Source organism: Nesoenas mayeri, assembly GCF_963082525.1.
Source record: "Nesoenas mayeri genome assembly, chromosome: 14".
Taxonomy (NCBI): Eukaryota; Metazoa; Chordata; class Aves; order Columbiformes; family Columbidae; genus Nesoenas; species Nesoenas mayeri.
The window spans coordinates 12,584,268-12,602,124 of NC_137556.1; the positions used below are offsets into that span (position 1 = coordinate 12,584,268).

General features: G+C 36.7%; 1 protein-coding gene across 4 annotated transcripts in view; it reads left to right on the forward strand.

Moving 5' to 3' along the window:
- The window catches only part of GABRG2 (gamma-aminobutyric acid type A receptor subunit gamma2), a gene marked incomplete at both ends in the record, with an annotated part of 65,814 nt that extends 48,426 nt beyond the window's left edge, over nucleotides 1–17,388 (forward strand). The window contains 4 exons of one of the 4 annotated variants that reach the window (XM_080353232.1): nucleotides 11,562–11,714; nucleotides 13,557–13,762; nucleotides 15,597–15,620; nucleotides 17,113–17,388. In XM_080353232.1, coding sequence (XP_080209358.1) covers nucleotides 11,562–11,714; nucleotides 13,557–13,762; nucleotides 15,597–15,620; nucleotides 17,113–17,388 — 659 coding nt within the window. The remainder of the gene's footprint in view (nucleotides 1–11,561; nucleotides 11,715–13,556; nucleotides 13,763–15,596; nucleotides 15,621–17,112) is intronic. The other 3 variants (XM_080353233.1, XM_080353234.1, XM_080353235.1) reach the window with 3 other exon arrangements.
- Nucleotides 17,389–17,857: the final 469 nt, after the last annotated feature.

Below are 17,857 nucleotides of genomic sequence, written 5' to 3' on the forward strand. Positions count from 1 at the left end.
CTCTAAAGAAAGTTGGGTTTGATCTCTACTACTCTTACTCCTTGATATTTTGCCTGCCAGGATCTCACACCTGGGTGAGTTTTAGTCTTTTCTTGGTTAATTAGACTGGTTTTCTGGGGGGATAAAAAATATTTGCTGATGAAATCTTCTAAAATTTTTAAAATAATAAAAAAATAAATGGAATTGAAGTACTAAAAAATAAAATAAAATAGTGCTGGAAGTCAAGCAACAAAGCATGTTATATTCCTCCCAGCATCCCTCGGGCTCCTTGTTTATGTACTATCTTTCTAGTAATCTCCCTGTGCACTCAGTGGAAGCGAGATGCTGGTGTTCAAGTGGTACTTTCTTGTATAAATATTTCTTCTGCTGGGGGCTTCAGACAGAATGAATGTGAAATCAGTAGCTCCCCTGCAGAACTTTGCCTTCATGCAGTCATGTCTTCTCTCCTCAGGAGAGGAAGAAGAAGAAAACATCAAGTTTTATTGCAGCCTCAGGTTATGCAATACTGTCTCCTGGCTCTGAAAATAACTGAAAACATCAAGATCAAAGATTGAATGTACTTTATCCTCATATTCCCCTTCTCTCAGAATAAAGGCTTTCAGAGGAATTCTAGAATGACCTTTGCCATGCAAGACAACGTATAAAGATGTAAAAGCAAATCCGAGAAGTCACGTTTTATGAACTGCATTAGTGCTGTGCAGTCATTTCAGCAACCAGGACATGCACAAAGCTCATTAAAAAGTACTAATTTCAAGGGAGTTTTCTAACATGTCTATAAGCCTTTTGTTATTTAGACCAAAAATATTAAATACTTCCTTTTCTTCTATTGTTGTGTTCACCAAGTAGGCCTGTATCTAATTTTAAACCAGTTCTGAAACATTAGGAAGCCTACAGTCAAGTACAGAGATGGCATGTGGGTCTCTTGTTCAGTCTGTACAGGAGCGTTTCTGACCACAGACTCATCCACTGACCACAGTCAGAGCCCTCACGTCTAATATCAGATTAGCTAAGATGACATCATGAAGGTAATTGGTTCACCTAAGATCTGACTCCCTTTGGGAGTTGCCTGTCACTGTTGACTGACCATTTGCTTTGAACTTTGTTATTTTGGGTACTTAATGTTAGCAGCTTTTAACCCAGGCCTCAAAGTGTCACCTTTAACTACATTCCCATTTTTACATCTTACATTTATCTTATTATCCCACAGTCCATTTTCACACAAATCCTTTGCACAGTTGTCTAGGAAATCTAAACATGTAGACCCATGATATGGTATAAATGTTGTGCTTTAGCACCCTGTAAAACAAGAACAGCCACCATTTTGTGCTTTTTACCTTGATGGAAACTACTGAAAATTTCAACAGGATAAAATTTACATAGCTTTGATAATTCTTATTTCATCATCCTGATAATGCATTTAATCTGGAGTACCACGGATGTGATGTACTTCACATTCTGAACTACAGATTCGAACCAGTTATTTCCATTTCTCACTGTATGTAAGAGCAGGCAGGGTTGGATGTTGCCAGGAAATGGATATACCATCTGGATACCTTGAAATGAATGAACTATAATAAAACATATTTCTTATTTGCTCGCGTTGGTGATTTCACCATATCTCAAACCCCTTATTATTATAAAAATAATAGGCCAGATACTTCAAATTAATCAAATCATTGTTCTAAACATGCACAGAACCCTTGGTTATAATGTGTCATTTTTTTGAAGCAGATAGCCTTTCCTTAGGTATTTAGATAACAAGCAGACATTCTAAAGAGCCAAGGACACGGGATGCCTGACTGTGTCAGGCACAGCAAGATTTCTAACAGAACAGCATCCCAACTGGTTATGTTGCCTGGAAATTGTGGCTCTCTACTTTCTCATGTTACTTGAGATTTCTGTCAAACTCATATTATCTCTTTGCTCCAATTTTCTATCACAGTAAGTCAAACAGGCTATTTAGAGACCTAACCCCTCCTAACCATTCCGAGATGAGACACTGAGCTTCCATCCTGGGTTGATGGTTCCTAGGCAGGAGGAGAGTGGGAAAGCGAGCAGAAGGTTCTATAATTTGCAGATTATTTACACACCGGAGCATAATGGTTCACTCACAGCAGTTGCAACCTATTACATCACGCTGCTGACACATCTGAACACTAATCCTGCACAATCAAAATCCTCCTGTGTTTGCTAATGCTAATGTAGTAGTTTAGCTGTCTTCAAAACCAAAAAGATCAGTTGTTTTTAATTATGTCCTAAACTAGGAAAAAACCATACGTAAACATGTAACATTCATTTGCCCTCCAAACTTCTAGTATTCACAGATGGAACCTTAGAAACACACCCAAGTTTACCTTCAATTCCTCAATACATTTCCACATACTGACATTTTTCAGCAACAGAAAATTCTTAGGGTGAATCTTGTCTCTGTGAATTCAAAGGGAAGGTTGGAACAACAATAATAGATTTTAATTACTGTCTAGTGCCATTACATTCTTTCCTCCTATAATTAGAAACTAATGAGAAGTGGAACACATTCTGTCAAATGAACTGAGAAAACAGCACTTCAAGTGAAATGAGTGGCCAAGGACCAAACAAAATCAGAATTGTCAGGCAGAAAGTCATGTCATACATAAAGAAATTGCATTTGCTTGGATGGCTGTAATGATTCATCTCATTTTGCAGGAATTTCATCAGCTGGGGTTGTCATTTCACACAAACATAAACTAATTCCAGTTTTCTTCTCCCTGTTCCCGCAGGAAATCAAGGTGTTTGATGTCAGATACATTCACATGGAGGGATACACCTTACTCCTTAAAAACAGGAAAAAATCAAATTTCCTCCTATCCCCAGCCCTCCTCCCTGCTGTGCAATGCAGTTAGGATTCATCCTTTGGAATGTAAATTGAAAACCAGGCTTGCAGCTATCTGAATCCCAGAGATAATCTTATATAAGTGGACTATAGTGCAAGCTTTGTCAAAGACTTAATATTGTTTTACCTCATTACATAATCAAGCTATAATCATGGCTTAGAAACACATATATAGAATTGAGGTGAAATCACTCAGTACAGTTGCTGTGTGGTATCAGCACTAACCATGAATTGCCCCATTCTTTCTGTGAAGCCCAGGCAGAGCGAGTGCCAGCAGTCAGGTGGAGAACTGCACCGTGCTTCAGGTCTGTTGCACGCAAATATCTACAATGCCACGGCAGATTTTCTTTCTTTCTCTGCCCTAAAGGCTAAATATTCACTGCATTTTATTTCACATCATGACTTCCCAGTGACACAATAGTGGTATTTTGCTGCTAAACCTCAGAGGGAAAGAGATTGTCGAGCATTTTTTAAAAGGAAGAGACTTAATTATATTTTGAAACTGTCTAGTCCTTCTGCAGTCTAAATGAGTGAATGAGAGAACAAAACACTGTGAAGGAGAGAAACAATGAAAAGGGCATTAGGCAAAGCATGAGCTTATGGGAAGGTCTCATGGTCAAATATCTGGGGGACAGCGTTCTTTCTGATTTTGCCTTTTCCCTAGACTTTTCATTTCTGGCTGTGGACACAAATAAATCTCATAAATATCAGCTTGTGCTCAGGACTGTGATCAAATTTCTGTCCTGTCTTTACGGAAACTCACTCATGGGCCCAGTGATCAAATACTTCAGTCAAAATTATTTTCTTGTGATATATGTAAAAACATATTGTGCTGGAGGAGCTAATATCATCTCTCATATGATGAATGACCCATTTTAGAAATATTGTTTCATTAGTACTGAACTAGACAGACTTAAGAACTTTCTGATTTGTTGGAAGAAGAAAAAAATTATCAAAAATAGGTCACCTTAGGTTTTTTATGAGATAACAATTTGAATAGGTTAAATCTGAATCCTCATAGAAAATTGTGTGTTTTGAAAAAAAAAAAAAAATATTACATTTTTCTCATATTATCGCAGCAGTGCAAGGGATCTCACTGAAGCACATTGCAGGCTCTGTACCCTCACTAAGACAGTCAATGCCATACAGGCACTGTCAAGGCAAGAAGAGAGATGGGGACAAGAGCCAAATGAAGATGCATCAGGACAAATAAACTAATCTTAACCTATTTATATGATTTTTCATCCACAATTGAAGCTGCATTGTGCAACATAGTCCACAGCCTGACAGTGGCCTGGTTTGGGACAGAGAGGCCTGATTCTACTCTCCCTTTCTCCCACTGTCCCTTTATCTTTTATCCTTTAAATATGGTTAATTCAGACTGAGAGTTTACTTTGAGTACTGACAACAGTGAACTTACAACAAAGCTCCTACCTTTAAGGAGGTATTTATAGAAATCATCTTATTATTTTAATGGTTTCCATGTACCATAACTAAAACCACAAAACCAAATATTTTCCATTAAACTAATATGTAGCTGTTCATTCTTAAAAAAAAAAAAAAAAAGAGTAAATAATAATAATAATAAAAAAAAAAAAGAGCAGTGTGGTCTTTGCCTAACTGAAAATGTTGGCCATGTTAACAGTAAAAGAGAGAGAGAACGAGGATGTATCTATTAGTTATTTATGAGGAAAAGAAGATAAATTCTGCTGCCACAGTTGTTCTTCATTAACAATTTATGCAGTTTATACTCATCACTTGTACCACAAAGTTATTGTTACTTGAGTAATTTCTCTTTAGTTCTTAGAAGTGCTGTTCTATTAACAGAGCCATAGTTTATAGTCAGTTATGCCATTGGAGTGTTTGTATAAGCAGTTAACAGGAGAACATAGAGAGATTTTCAGGACTGGGTTTTCCACTGGCAAACTTGCAATTGCTTCTCATTTCTATTCCGAGGTGACGGTGCCCTCGTGTGGCATGATATTTTCTTTTTTTCTTCTCCCCCCCCCCCAATATGTATTCAATCTAGAGAGACGAACTGGATTGGGTTTTCCATACATAAACAAGTTATTCATTTATGTACTTGTTTACATGAGTTAATTTTGAGAAAATGTTCTACTTTCTACCTATATTTTCATATGGCTCTGCAAACAAATATTTTAAAAGTTCTTGCTCTTTTCTGTATGGTTCCTGTGAAAAATCAGGAGAGAAAAACCCACTGGAAATCTGGAGAGCTGGTGCATGTCTGGGTCTGCATGAACCATGTGGCTGCTATTGGCTGTGCTAAAAAAATTGTGCCTATTAGTTACCATAAAAGCAGTGACCTACAGTAATCCTAGTTGCTAGTCATTCCATCAGTCCTGAAAGCAAAAATGGTGGCCTGAAATTTGAGTATAGTTTAGCTCATACATTACTCTTCTCCTGTCTGTTTTTTGTTCGGTTGGTTTGGGGTTTTTTATTGTGTGTGGGGTTTTGTTGTTGTTTTTGTTTTTTCCTCAGCAGTTTCACAGATCCACCTAGTAGAGGAAAACTTGGAAGAGTTTTGGAAAGATATGATACAGATACTTCGTAGAGTTGTTTTGCCATGTATCAATTCACCATCAATATTCTCCTATATAATTTATTTTCTCCACAGTATTTTACATTTTATGCATAAAAAGCACTAAGTTACAAACATTATTAGGATTACTGAACACACATTTATTTTCCTACTACTAAACACAAGCAAACATATTTAAGGTAACCAAATACTCAAGGAAAATCCTGTTCAGACTTTGGAATAGCACATAATCCAGTTGCTGGGGGAGAAGAGCTCCACAATGAAGCTCCTTGACCCCACGGAGGCAGCAGGAGGTAAGGAGCTCATGTGCTGTGCACTTCCAGCACACAGAGAAATTCTGGAGATATTAGGTAGTGAACTGTATGATGGAACAAATAAAGTTTAAGAAGAACTGAGACACACCTACCATTCATCTGGCTTTGCTGTGCCCTTCAGAGTGGTGCAAAGCTTTGTAAGAAACAGCAATAGTACGGCGCTACTCAGAATAATGTCTTCTTACAAGCTCTCAAAAACTGCCTTAATATCTGTGGACATGTCTATGTACGTATTGATTGTTTTCCAAAACTTTTAACTTAGCCATGAAAGAACATTAACAGAAACGCCCACATGTTCAAAGGCTAGCCCTTCACCTAATTGAATTTCCCTGTTCAAAACTCCATATATTTAACAGATGAAACACTGAATTTTCTACACTCCAAAACTATCTAATGAGAATGAACTGAAATGATACATACAAGTAGCTTGACGAGGTGGCCAACATACTATTTTTTGAAACTCTTCTGCAGTTATTTTAATTATTTAAATCTAGCAGTGTTTTAAAGAGAAAACAGAATCCTACAGTACTTAGTATGAGGCAATCTCAGCTGCAAGTTTTGCTACCTGAACTATAATTAAGACACCAATTTCTTGTGATGTTAGAAAGCTGTTCTTTTCTCTAGCATTTGTACTAGCTTCCAAATCACTTCTGAGTACAAATTAGAGGCCTGTTTCCCCAGTACCTTACACTTTGCACAGTCACTTAAACATGCATAAAGAGAGTACTAATGGGTATAATTTCCCATTCACTTCGCACAGGTATAAATGATTCCACAAGCAGCAAGCAATGAAGGATCACACCCACCGTGCTGATTAAATCGGTTAAGTGCAGTGTACATTCCCCCTGGCTATGCTTCCTGGCACAACTAATTCCTTCTATTGAACCTCTGGGACTTAGGCCAGGACTATGCACAGATGGTTCTTCAGATCAGGAATTGACTTTCTCTACTGCCTAACAGAGCCTGAATCCTGGTATTAAAGTTACCATATCACATGAGTGTGCGGTAGGAGGAGCTTCCCAGTTTCCAAAGTTGGCACAGGCTGCTTTCAGTCTGGGTAAATTAGGATGACACAGGAGTGTTAGAAATAAAATATTTTGTTAAGTCCTACTAAAGGCATGATCACTGGATACCAATGGTATGCATCTCCTTGTTCAAAATATCTCCTCCTCTAGAAGTGACTTTCTCTGTGTGCAGCAGGGATTATTGCTACCAAGAAAAATCTTCAGCTTCCCATTCAGAATTCAGCATGAAGATGCTGTGGCTCTAGTCAGAACCCGGCCCTATGTCTTGTGATCTTCCAAACACAATTGGCAGGAATATTAATTTAGTAGAAACAGTATATATTTGTACATGAGGACAAACGTGATCTGGACAGCATTTTCCCAAGGGACTGCATTCCAGTTTAAACATGCATCAATGAAGAAACTATAGATAGACAGACAGAAGCGGTTATCATATCTTCAGATGAAGACGACTACGTCTGTCTGTCTGTATACACAAGCATAGATGAATACAGAGGAGTAAGAGAAATACATATATTCAATACAGAGAGAGACAGATTATGTCTAAATATATTAAGGATGACTTATGTTCTTCAGTGTAATAAAATTATTTTTTTCCAGGGAAATTTAGTATTTCTTTAGAAGTTGAAAATTATCTATGTACTATTTTCTAGACATATGTAATAGTTATATGTACACCTTAGAATGGGCAGCGGGACTGTAAGGTCTCTGGTGAAAGCCTAAGTAATCCAAAATCTTTTAATTAAGATGCCAAATATCAAGCACATAAATACGTTATCTTACAAAGATACTGCCAGGTTGCATTATCATTAATTTCTAAAGGAATCCAAAAGCATATTAGGCCTCCAAACAGCAATCTGGCAGCAACCTGAGAAGCTTTCTTGTTACAGTACAGAATATTGGATAAACAAGAGCCAGAGTTGAGGGAAAGAGGATGAAGTAATAATGAAAAGATTATCAATATGTCAAGTGACAGCTAATGAATGACCCTGTGCTAAGGATCAACTCTGGCCTTTTTTTACTAAAACAACGTCTTAGTTTGACAGCTTCATGCAGGCAACACCCCAGGGGTGAAAAATCACCTCAGACACAGAGATAATCTGAAAATAACAGAGTATTTAAGCTGGTCCTGGCTGAAGAACAGAGAAGTCCATGAACAGAGGCAGAAAAAAACATACGTGGGTAAAAACAGGGCTGGGGCAAGATTCCTTCACATAAGGTTTTATTAAAGCAAGCACTGCAAAGTTCATGTTCCACAGAGAACTTAATACATTTTATGTTTCGGATGTATATGTTACGACAGCTGATACAACATTTCTTATTCAAAATCTCAGAAGGCTTGCTGTTTTGTCACAAGGATGGAGCCAGGCTCTTCTCGGTGACAACCAATGATAGGACAAGGGGTAATGGGTTCAAACTGGAAGACAAGAGGTTCCACTTAAATTTGAGAAGAAACTTCTCAGTGAAGGTAACAGAGCACTGGCCCAGACTGCCAAGGGGGGTTGTGGAGTCTCCTACTCTGGAGACATTCAAACCTGCCTGGACGCCTTCCTGTGTAACCTCATCTGTGTGTTCCTGCTCCGGCAGGGGGATTGGACTGGATGGTGTTTTGAGGTCACTTCCAATCCCTGACATTCTGTGAAGATTCTCTGAAATAGTGGAATTTTCTCCATAATGCAAGAGTGTCTGCAGCACCAGCAGGCTTTCAGATTGGAAAGCAATATGCAATTTAAATGAAGTTATGCATCCTTGAATCATTCTTCAGATAGTCAACTCCACATTGCCTAATGAGTTACAGTTAACACTGAAGTTTTTACTTCCTCTGATTTAACTTCTCCATGAGTAGAAACCTTGAAGTTTATATAAATATGTATTGTCTCTTATTTCCTTAAGCTTTCAGTAAAATGTTTCCAGTTCTGCAAGGCATGAGAAATAAGATCTGCCAGAATAATTTTGTGGACTCTGTCTACAACTATTAGCTGATATGGTGTTTCCTTCGCATATCATTCTGGAGTGTTTTGAACTTGTTACATGTGTATCCATTAAGGAAAAAAGCCTTTGCATAAAGGAAGGTGCAATAACAATTGTGAGAGCTGAACAAAATCTAAAAGAACTACATCACTTTTTAACTTTTTGGAACATGTTAGCAGAGATATATAATTTCTAAATGTAATTGGTTAAGAATTCCAGTATAAAAAAAAAAAAGAATGCAGAGGAAATTGTGTTCAATTGTGTTCAATTACATATAAAACACTTCCACCTGGAGTGTTTCCAGCTTGTGGAGCAAATTCTGTGTGACAGGACATTGTTGTCGGTCTATGGAAATGGACTGTCCTCAGAAGTGCATCTTTGAGACAACAGAGAATTCAAAGCAATGCTTCACAGCTGCTGAACGGACTAAGGCCTTTGCAAGTTAGTTAACATTATAAAAGCTTTTATGCATCACAATTTGAAGAACAACCAAAAAAATAAAGCATAAGATATTGTAAAAATATTATTGTCATGGTTTACTGTATAAAAAGCACTCCTTGTGCTAAAGGAAAAATCCGGACAAGTCTCCATGGAGACCAGGTTATCACCACCAAGCTTTCTAAAGAAAACATTATAAAACAACATATGTGGAAACAGTTCATAAAATGGAAGGACTGAGGCTACTCTCTCTCTATACACATGTATGTATATCCAGGTGTTATCCACACAGCTATTGGGCTTGGTTCGCATGCACTGTTATTGAGCAACAACAATGCATGAAGTGTTTTCAGTATGCCTTGGTCTAGGTCACCTGGATTTATCTGTTTGTATTAATTTCAGCACAGGTGCAGAGTTTTGAATTTGGCTCTATGACCTGTAACAAAGTCCTGGCTTACTTACTAGATTCTGATATTTTCTCTTCTTTTGAATAAAAGGTCCTACAAGGCAAGAGTGCTAGAACTACCAAAACAGTTGTGCAAAAAAAGACCTGTTTAAGTACAAGACAAAAAATATGGAGAAAGAAGTTATCTGATATATCTGTTCAGCTACTACGAAAGTGCAGCTTCAAAAAAAAAAAAAAGGCAGTAACAGAAGAAGAGATCTGATTTTTTAATTTCAATTCAGGGCTGATCCTTTGTACCTTTTAATGCTCTCATCTATGTTTGGGTTTATATTTCATGTCTTTCTGGTAATTTCTTGTCTCATTAAAGTAATACAAGAACACTAAGCATGAGAACAGCCTTAAAATGGTTTGCATGAAAGTGATACAGCTACTGATTAAATTAATCTCTACCATAGTATAGTAGGAAAAAATACCCAATTTTGAAATACCAATGCTATTAATAGCCTATATTAAGGTAAAAAAAAAATAATCCCAGAACTGACAAAATAATAACTTATTGAGAAGTTAATACATTATTCAGAGAGATGAAGAGTGAGTCATGCTGTAATTTCATGGCTTCACTTTTACAGTATTCCGGATCAGTGGTAGTTTTTCAGTATACAAAGGATATGAATATACAATGTAAACTTATCTGTGAATTAAACTTATCTGTGAATTATTAAAATGGTTGCTTATATTCAGCCATATCTCCTTGTAAACCACACATACATAATTTGGGTTTTCAGTTTTTGGTTTAATGATAACATAATATAATTAAATTAAAACCAGTTAATTCCTTGGATATGGACATTTACTTTGAAAAAAAAAAATAACATAACAAAGAAGCACCAGCAGAAAAGTGATCTCTGAAGTTTCTTCTGTGACCAGGTTCAAAGGGATTATTCTGGGGGAAATTAGAATTTTAATTAAGCCTGAAAACAGAGACCTCAATGTTAACTAAAGGTACTGATCTAAGCAGAATACACATTAGCCACAGAGTCTCTTTGATAATGCTGGAAAACTATCTCACTGTGAATTTGCAAATCCTATTCTGTTGCAGTTTGAGACTTCTCTGGACTGCATTTCACTGAACTGCAATGAAGTCTTTTGTAGCCTGGGGTTCTGTAGTTCTTTTGCAATCAAGATTTTCCAGGAGAGTTGTAAACTGAAGTAAAGATGATAACTAAGTTTTTTTAGTTTAGAAAAAATACATTAAAAGCTGAAGCTTTGCTGTTTTGCTGAACCCAGATGTAATTTATTCAATAGTTTGAGAGGGGAAAAACCTGGAAAAAAAGGTTCACAAAAACTATTGACTGGGAATATGTTATGTACAACTGAGTAAAATACAGCCTCAAGTTTTTGGGCACTTAGGAGCTGTGGGTTCAAATCCTTCTAGAGGAGATAATACAACAGAAGATCTACAGGCAAATAAGAAATTAATTATTGACACAACCTAGCCCTGAAGAACAGTTGAGAACATGAATAATTTAACAAGTACATCTGAAAGCACCCATTACCAGAGAGTAGAGCTGAGAGCATGCTCATAGGGGCAGCATGGTGACCGGAGCTTTGCTGGACCACCACTCACCCAGCTGCTGTGCATTTGCAAGTTGTGAGGAATGACCTGGGTAGAAAGAAGCTTCCTGTGCTATGCAAGTGAGGTTACTCTTGAAATCTTTAAGTACAAGTTACATAAGTGAACCTGCAAGACTGTTTACTTTCATAGTGTGGAAAATCCAACAGCTCTGGAGTTATACCAGTGCTGAAGAAGAGATATGCATGTATTTGGGATCAGTATATCTGGTAAATCAGTTATATATATATATATATATATAGACACCCCAGACATAGAACAGGAAAACCCTAGCTGTTATATAGAAATTGTATGTTGGGTTTTCAACCTAACATTCTATCTTGGTATGCTTTTATTTTACAGGAGACTATGTAGTCATGTCTGTTTACTTTAACCTGAGCAGGAGAATGGGTTATTTCACTATTCAGACCTATATTCCCTGCACACTTATTGTTGTACTGTCCTGGGTCTCTTTCTGGATTAATAAGGATGCAGTTCCAGCCAGAACATCACTGGGTGAGTTGGTTTTTATTCCTGCTTTTATTCAAGTGTTCTAATGTTTAATTGACACCTTTGCAGATCACAGATCTCTCATATAAGATGAGAGACAATTTCACATGAGCTCTCCTCATTTAGAGGGATGTAGTCATTTCCAAGAAATAATGGCTTAAACCATATTTGCATCTCTTCCTTTTTACTATCCCAGATCCTAACTCTGAGTATTGTAGATAACATAAAATAAAAACTTTTGCATATTTTTTTTATGACAGCAGTATTTTTGTAAACATCAAAAGGATGGGGAACAATGCTGGATTAGAGGCAGGGACACATTTTTATTTGCTCTGCTTCCATATCACAGTGACTAGCAATACAAATGCAATAAAAACCAAGAAGGAAGCAATTGTTCTGGTTGTCTGTATGCCATGGTGGTAAAAAAGGGAGAAAGTGGTCCTGTGATTTCTACTTTAGGGACCAAAAGTCAAATCTAGTTTTCTGGCCACAAAATCAACTGAATTTGGTCGTATCTAAAATCCTATACATGAAAATGTGGTATGTAATTTATAAGAATTAGCAATTTCTACACATTTAGCAACTGTTCCACAAATAAACTAAAAGAAAGACCAAATTAACCTTGCTTGTGCAAAGCAGCTGTAGCTGTAAGAATTATCGAAGTATAAACATTCAACTTCTGCATGAATTCCACACAAGAGAGAATCATTTTAGTTTTTCCTTCTGCATTTTCACTTATTCACAGAACTACAGCACAGAGCACTGCAGTGCAAACCAAGGGACCACATTTTCATTCCAGAGCTCCATTGAAAGAAACACAGGAAGAGAGGATGGGTGGTTACCATAACAGAAATTTTTAGGCATTTTATTGCCTTTTCCACATCTTCTCTAAAAGGAGGTTTAAAATCTGCTTTAAATAAATAAAAAAAATAAAGGCATTCAGCTGTTATTTAAAATTTCCGTTAGCTATAGAAACCAGATAGGTTCCTCTGTAGAGAATTATCCTATTAGTACCACTGAGGAGGTAAAATCTACAGAATGGAATTTGCCATATAAAATGTGATGAATGGTAACTGTTCTGATGCACTGTTGATCACTGTTGATGCACTTCACATCATAGTACAGGGAACACTGTTTCGAAAGGAGAAGGGGTGGTCAGGCATGTCACCGTACTTCTCAGTTACAGACCACAGTCACTTCTGAAGGCCAGAAGAGATTCTGCTCTGGGACAGAGAGAAATCTGACCTCAGTGGTACAGTTACAAGGAGACCTGAGAGACTCCCCCTTCCCACTTTATATGCAAGAAATCTCCTAAATAATGAGCAGCAGATAATTTGTGTGGGGCTAGCATGTTTTGCATACAACTAGAATGCATCAAGGAAAGAGAAAGGAAACATTTATTCCTCCATGTAGCGCACATAAAAATCTACACATTTAGTCCTGAGGTTCCTTCTTGATCACATGCTTTCTTAAGAATTTTCATTAATTTCTACCTCATGTAATGGCTGCAGTTGTGTCTCTTACTGACACTGGTATCATTACCGTGCCAGTAAAAGAAGCAAAAAACAAACTAAAAATAACCTAAATTTCTTAGAATCAGGATACATCTAAGCAAAGTATTCTGCAGAGCAGCACTTGCAGTGACCCTGCAAAAATGTTTCATACCCCATGTTAATCCTTGAAGCTCTCACTGAATCTACATTTCACTGCTGGGATGTGCCCTTTAATACCATTGCTATATGTTTGAACTTCAGACATACTTTAGAACCAGTCGAAGAGAGATAACTGGTAAAGTCAATTTGTTACTTGAAATAATAATAATTCTGTTATTTTCTATCTACCTACCAGGTATTACAACTGTCCTGACAATGACCACCCTAAGTACCATTGCTCGTAAATCTCTTCCCAAGGTTTCCTACGTGACAGCAATGGATCTTTTTGTGTCAGTCTGCTTTATTTTTGTTTTCTCTGCACTGGTGGAATATGGAACTTTGCACTACTTTGTCAGCAACAGAAAGCCAAGCAAGGATAAAGACAAAAAGAAGAAAAATCCAGTATGTACCTTTTTACCAGCAGGGTCTAAACTTCAATCAGGTTTTCTGAGAGAGCATTTAAATCCTTCTTTATGCTTGTACATTTTTTTAAGACTCTGCTATTACATATTTACTCTTCCTTTGTATTGACAGGAATGCAAACATTCACCTTGAGATGAAAAGCTCATATATTAAAGTTGTCTGGATGCCAGAGAAACTCATTCCTTAGAATAAGCACCCTTTTAAGCACAGCGTTCTGCAGATCACAACTCTCACCAAAACCCATTACTTACGTTGTAGGCAGAGCTCTTGCTGTGACCTTTATGGAAGAACTCCCAGTTTCTCTGTCTTAGCTCTAGCAAGGTTTTCTGCCATTAACTTATGCCCGTATTATTGACATAACTGTTTTTCTTATTATCAGGACTACAGTTAACTTTTAGACTCAAACTATGGAGTGTGCTTTTCCTTATTTCCCCTTAAGCATCTGTTTCCTTTTCATTGTTTTCTTACATTCTTTTTATTGTATTTCTTACCTCTTTTACCTACTTCTCTCCCTTAGAAAGTGATTTGGTTAGCACTTTACAATTTACTTACGGATGTATACTCCACAATAATATAAAAAGTACCTAACAGTCAAAATTAAAAAATTCTGTAAGTATCCTCAGTAGGGATTTGGGATTTTTCCCAAATAGGGAAAAAATTGTCGCTTATTTTGTCCAGGATAGATTTCTCCCTGCCTTTTGCAAGTCAGCTGAAAAATCTGTTGTCTGGATTCTCTGAGTTGAAAAGAATGAGTGTAAAATCCTAGAGGGAAAAGTAATTTAATCATCTTCAAAAAACACCAAATATGCCTTTGAAAAATGTGAACAACAAGTTTTCTACATTTATAGAGAATATTTTCAAATCCACTTCAAGCACCTAGGAAACAATGAAGTCACTTGGATTTGCTCTGCTAAAAACTTCCATGACTTTTGAAAATATTCTCTTTTAGTTATGAAACACAGCACAAGAGAAATATAGAAAAAATAGTAATGAAACCCCCTTTTATTACATATTATTGCTATACTTTTGACTTTAAATGCTGTTGAGAAGTAGACTCTAAATATATGTATATATGTACTCTGTAGTGGATAAACAGCCAGAAAAGCATTTATAAGACTCCAGAGGAAAAATTCTCTCCTAACTTTAGCTATGCTGAAGATGGATTTGATCATAGACCTCTCTTTTGGTCAAAAGAAACAAAGAGGCATTTCTGGAGGGTGTTGCCTCCTGCCTTAAGCTGAAATAAATGTCTCTCTATGTGCAGGTGTGTCTTTCATGTGCAATTAAAGGAGCAAAGATAAACTACTTCAAATTTAGTTGTCTCACTTCAAGATATCCATATAGGGGCAGTTTATTTGTTCTTGACTCCTCTGTGAGCATTTGTTGACAAACAGAACTATAAATGATTGCCTGGATCCTAATCACAGAGTCTAAAAACCCTTAAAAGCAGTGTGTTCAAGACCCAGTCTGCAGGTAAAAGGAGTATTTTTATAAGCTGTGAATGGTCTCTTTCAAAACAGTTCAACATGAAAAACTGGAATGCCCTGGGAATATGAAAAGATCTAAATGGAGTTTGATACGTTTTTGGCCCAGATGTAGCTACAAGACAGTGACAAGTGAAAAATGTGGGGGTTTTATACTGCAGATACTTGTTTAAATTGCTATTATCCCAACATCTCTATAAATTTAGTTCTTTTTGACTTACTATGTTTTAGAAACATATTTTTAATTTACATTATTTTTGTCTCTTTCTTTCCTTTCTTTAATTTAAAACAAACCCCTCTGATTCTCTTTTCTGTCTACAAAATGAAAGCTTCTTCGGATGTTTTCCTTCAAGGTATAATGTTTTTTGGAATGGAAATTCACTGCATGCGACTGCTGAATTTAACTATTAGAGCTTATATGACGGTGGTGATTTGTTGGTATTTTTTTAGTGAGACATCTAAGCATTCTACTCAAGGTAACTTCCTAATTAAGTAGAATGGTTACCTATTTCTCAACTATTTGTAGAGTTGATTCAGCAGCCCAAATACTGATTCACTATGGTTCTGAACTTACCTAAGTTCAAGAGTGAGCAACATTATTGGATCGCATGAGTTAAGATAGTTTAATGTTAAAACATTTCTGCTCCTCTCTTTCTCAATTTGCCATGGGATCCAATAGTACTGGCTACACCAGAAACCTGCACTACACCCTTTTAAAACTCAGCTCTGATCCTGCCTTTTTAACCTTAGTGATTTCACTCAATTATAAAACCAAATCTGTTCACATTTGACTTGACCAAAATTCAATGTCATCATTTATTCAAATGCTGTTCCTCATGTAAAAAAGTCAGAGTTTTGAAAGGGTTTAAGATGCAAATGTATTTTTAATGCTGTCATTGGATCAACATGCTTTTAGCAAATTAGCAAATATATCTAGCCATGTTCCACATCTACACCTTATCTTCATCCAGAAATGCGGAGATTTCATTTAAAAAAAAAAAAAAAAAAGAAAAAAAGAAAAAAAGAAAAAAAGAATCTACATAATCTACATAAAACCCAAGAAATTTCCATACTTCTGGAATGAAACTGTGGTTATTTTACCCTAATAACTGTCAGCAGGAAATTCCAATGCCTGCCATCCTGTTTGCCAAGAGCTCAAATGTGTTTTAAGCGCTTAATTTGCTCAATTCATTCCAAATATATATGTGTGTATATGTAGAGAGAGCTACTATGTAGAAATTGGAATATATTGAACCTTACAATTGGTGAACATTAGTAGATGGTGAACTGCATATATTCAAACAATTGAAGAGTCTTACGGAGATTCTCCTAACCTTATTCAAAAGACACAGATTTTGCATTTTTTCCTGTATGTATATTTGCTACTATCTCAACATGAACCAACTCTATATTAAAATCCTGCATTTCCAATTGATTATTTCAGTTCCTTCCATGTGCAATACACAAATTGCCCTCAAATATCAAGGAGCTACGTAAAAATATAAACACAAAAAGAAACTTAAAATGCCATCAATTGCATTCTTGAATGTTTCCTTTAACCTCTAATCTTTACTTAGTTTGACTTTAATGCTAGTTGTCCACAGCTGTTAACTTTATATTGACTTGCACTGCTTTCCTGTAAAGTTAAAGTGTGTGATGCAACTGATATTAATAATTTCCAGGGTAACACTACCTTTAGAACTCCTCAGCAATTTCCCATGTACCCCATGCAGAACCATTATTCAGATGTTGACCATTAGTTTCTATCCTCCTGTTGTTCTGGTGATAATAACAGAGTCTCTCCCTCTTGCCTCCTTTTTCTTTTTTTTTGCCACTCCATCTTAGGCACCTACAATTGACATCCGCCCTCGATCAGCTACTATTCAAATGAACAATGCTACACACCTCCAAGAAAGGGATGAAGAATACGGGTATGAGTGTCTTGATGGCAAGGACTGTGCCAGTTTTTTTTGCTGCTTTGAGGATTGTCGAACAGGAGCGTGGAGGCACGGAAGGATACACATCCGCATTGCCAAAATGGACTCCTATGCCCGCATCTTCTTTCCAACTGCCTTCTGTTTGTTTAACCTGGTGTATTGGGTATCATATCTTTACCTTTAAAAGCAGAGGGAAATCAGTGATATGAGCCTTACTCACTGAAGTTCTTAGAGAGATGGTTTCCTAAGTCCACTTGAAGTATACACAATGCGCTTTATAGCGGTCTGAATTCTTTAGTGCCATAACCTGGTAAATATCAATCACGTAATTTGTCCAAAAGTTGCTGTCAGGTTATTGTGAATTAAATGTCCATTCAACATGCCAAAATAAGTTGAAATAAAAGTCACATAAACAGGTAATATACAGCTAAACCTGCTGGAATAGAGAGAAACAGAGCAGATAGGCCAAGGGGAACACTGCGACATCACTTCATAGGTGGTACTGCTGCTTCAAACAGGAGTGAGAGAAAGGAGAATTCCCAGGTAAAGTGCTGTACAGTTTGTTAACATTGGCTATAATTATGCTATAGCTTTATTCTATGCGGACTTTTCTTTTTGGAAGAGTCATCTCTCACTTTGAATAGGTATTATTA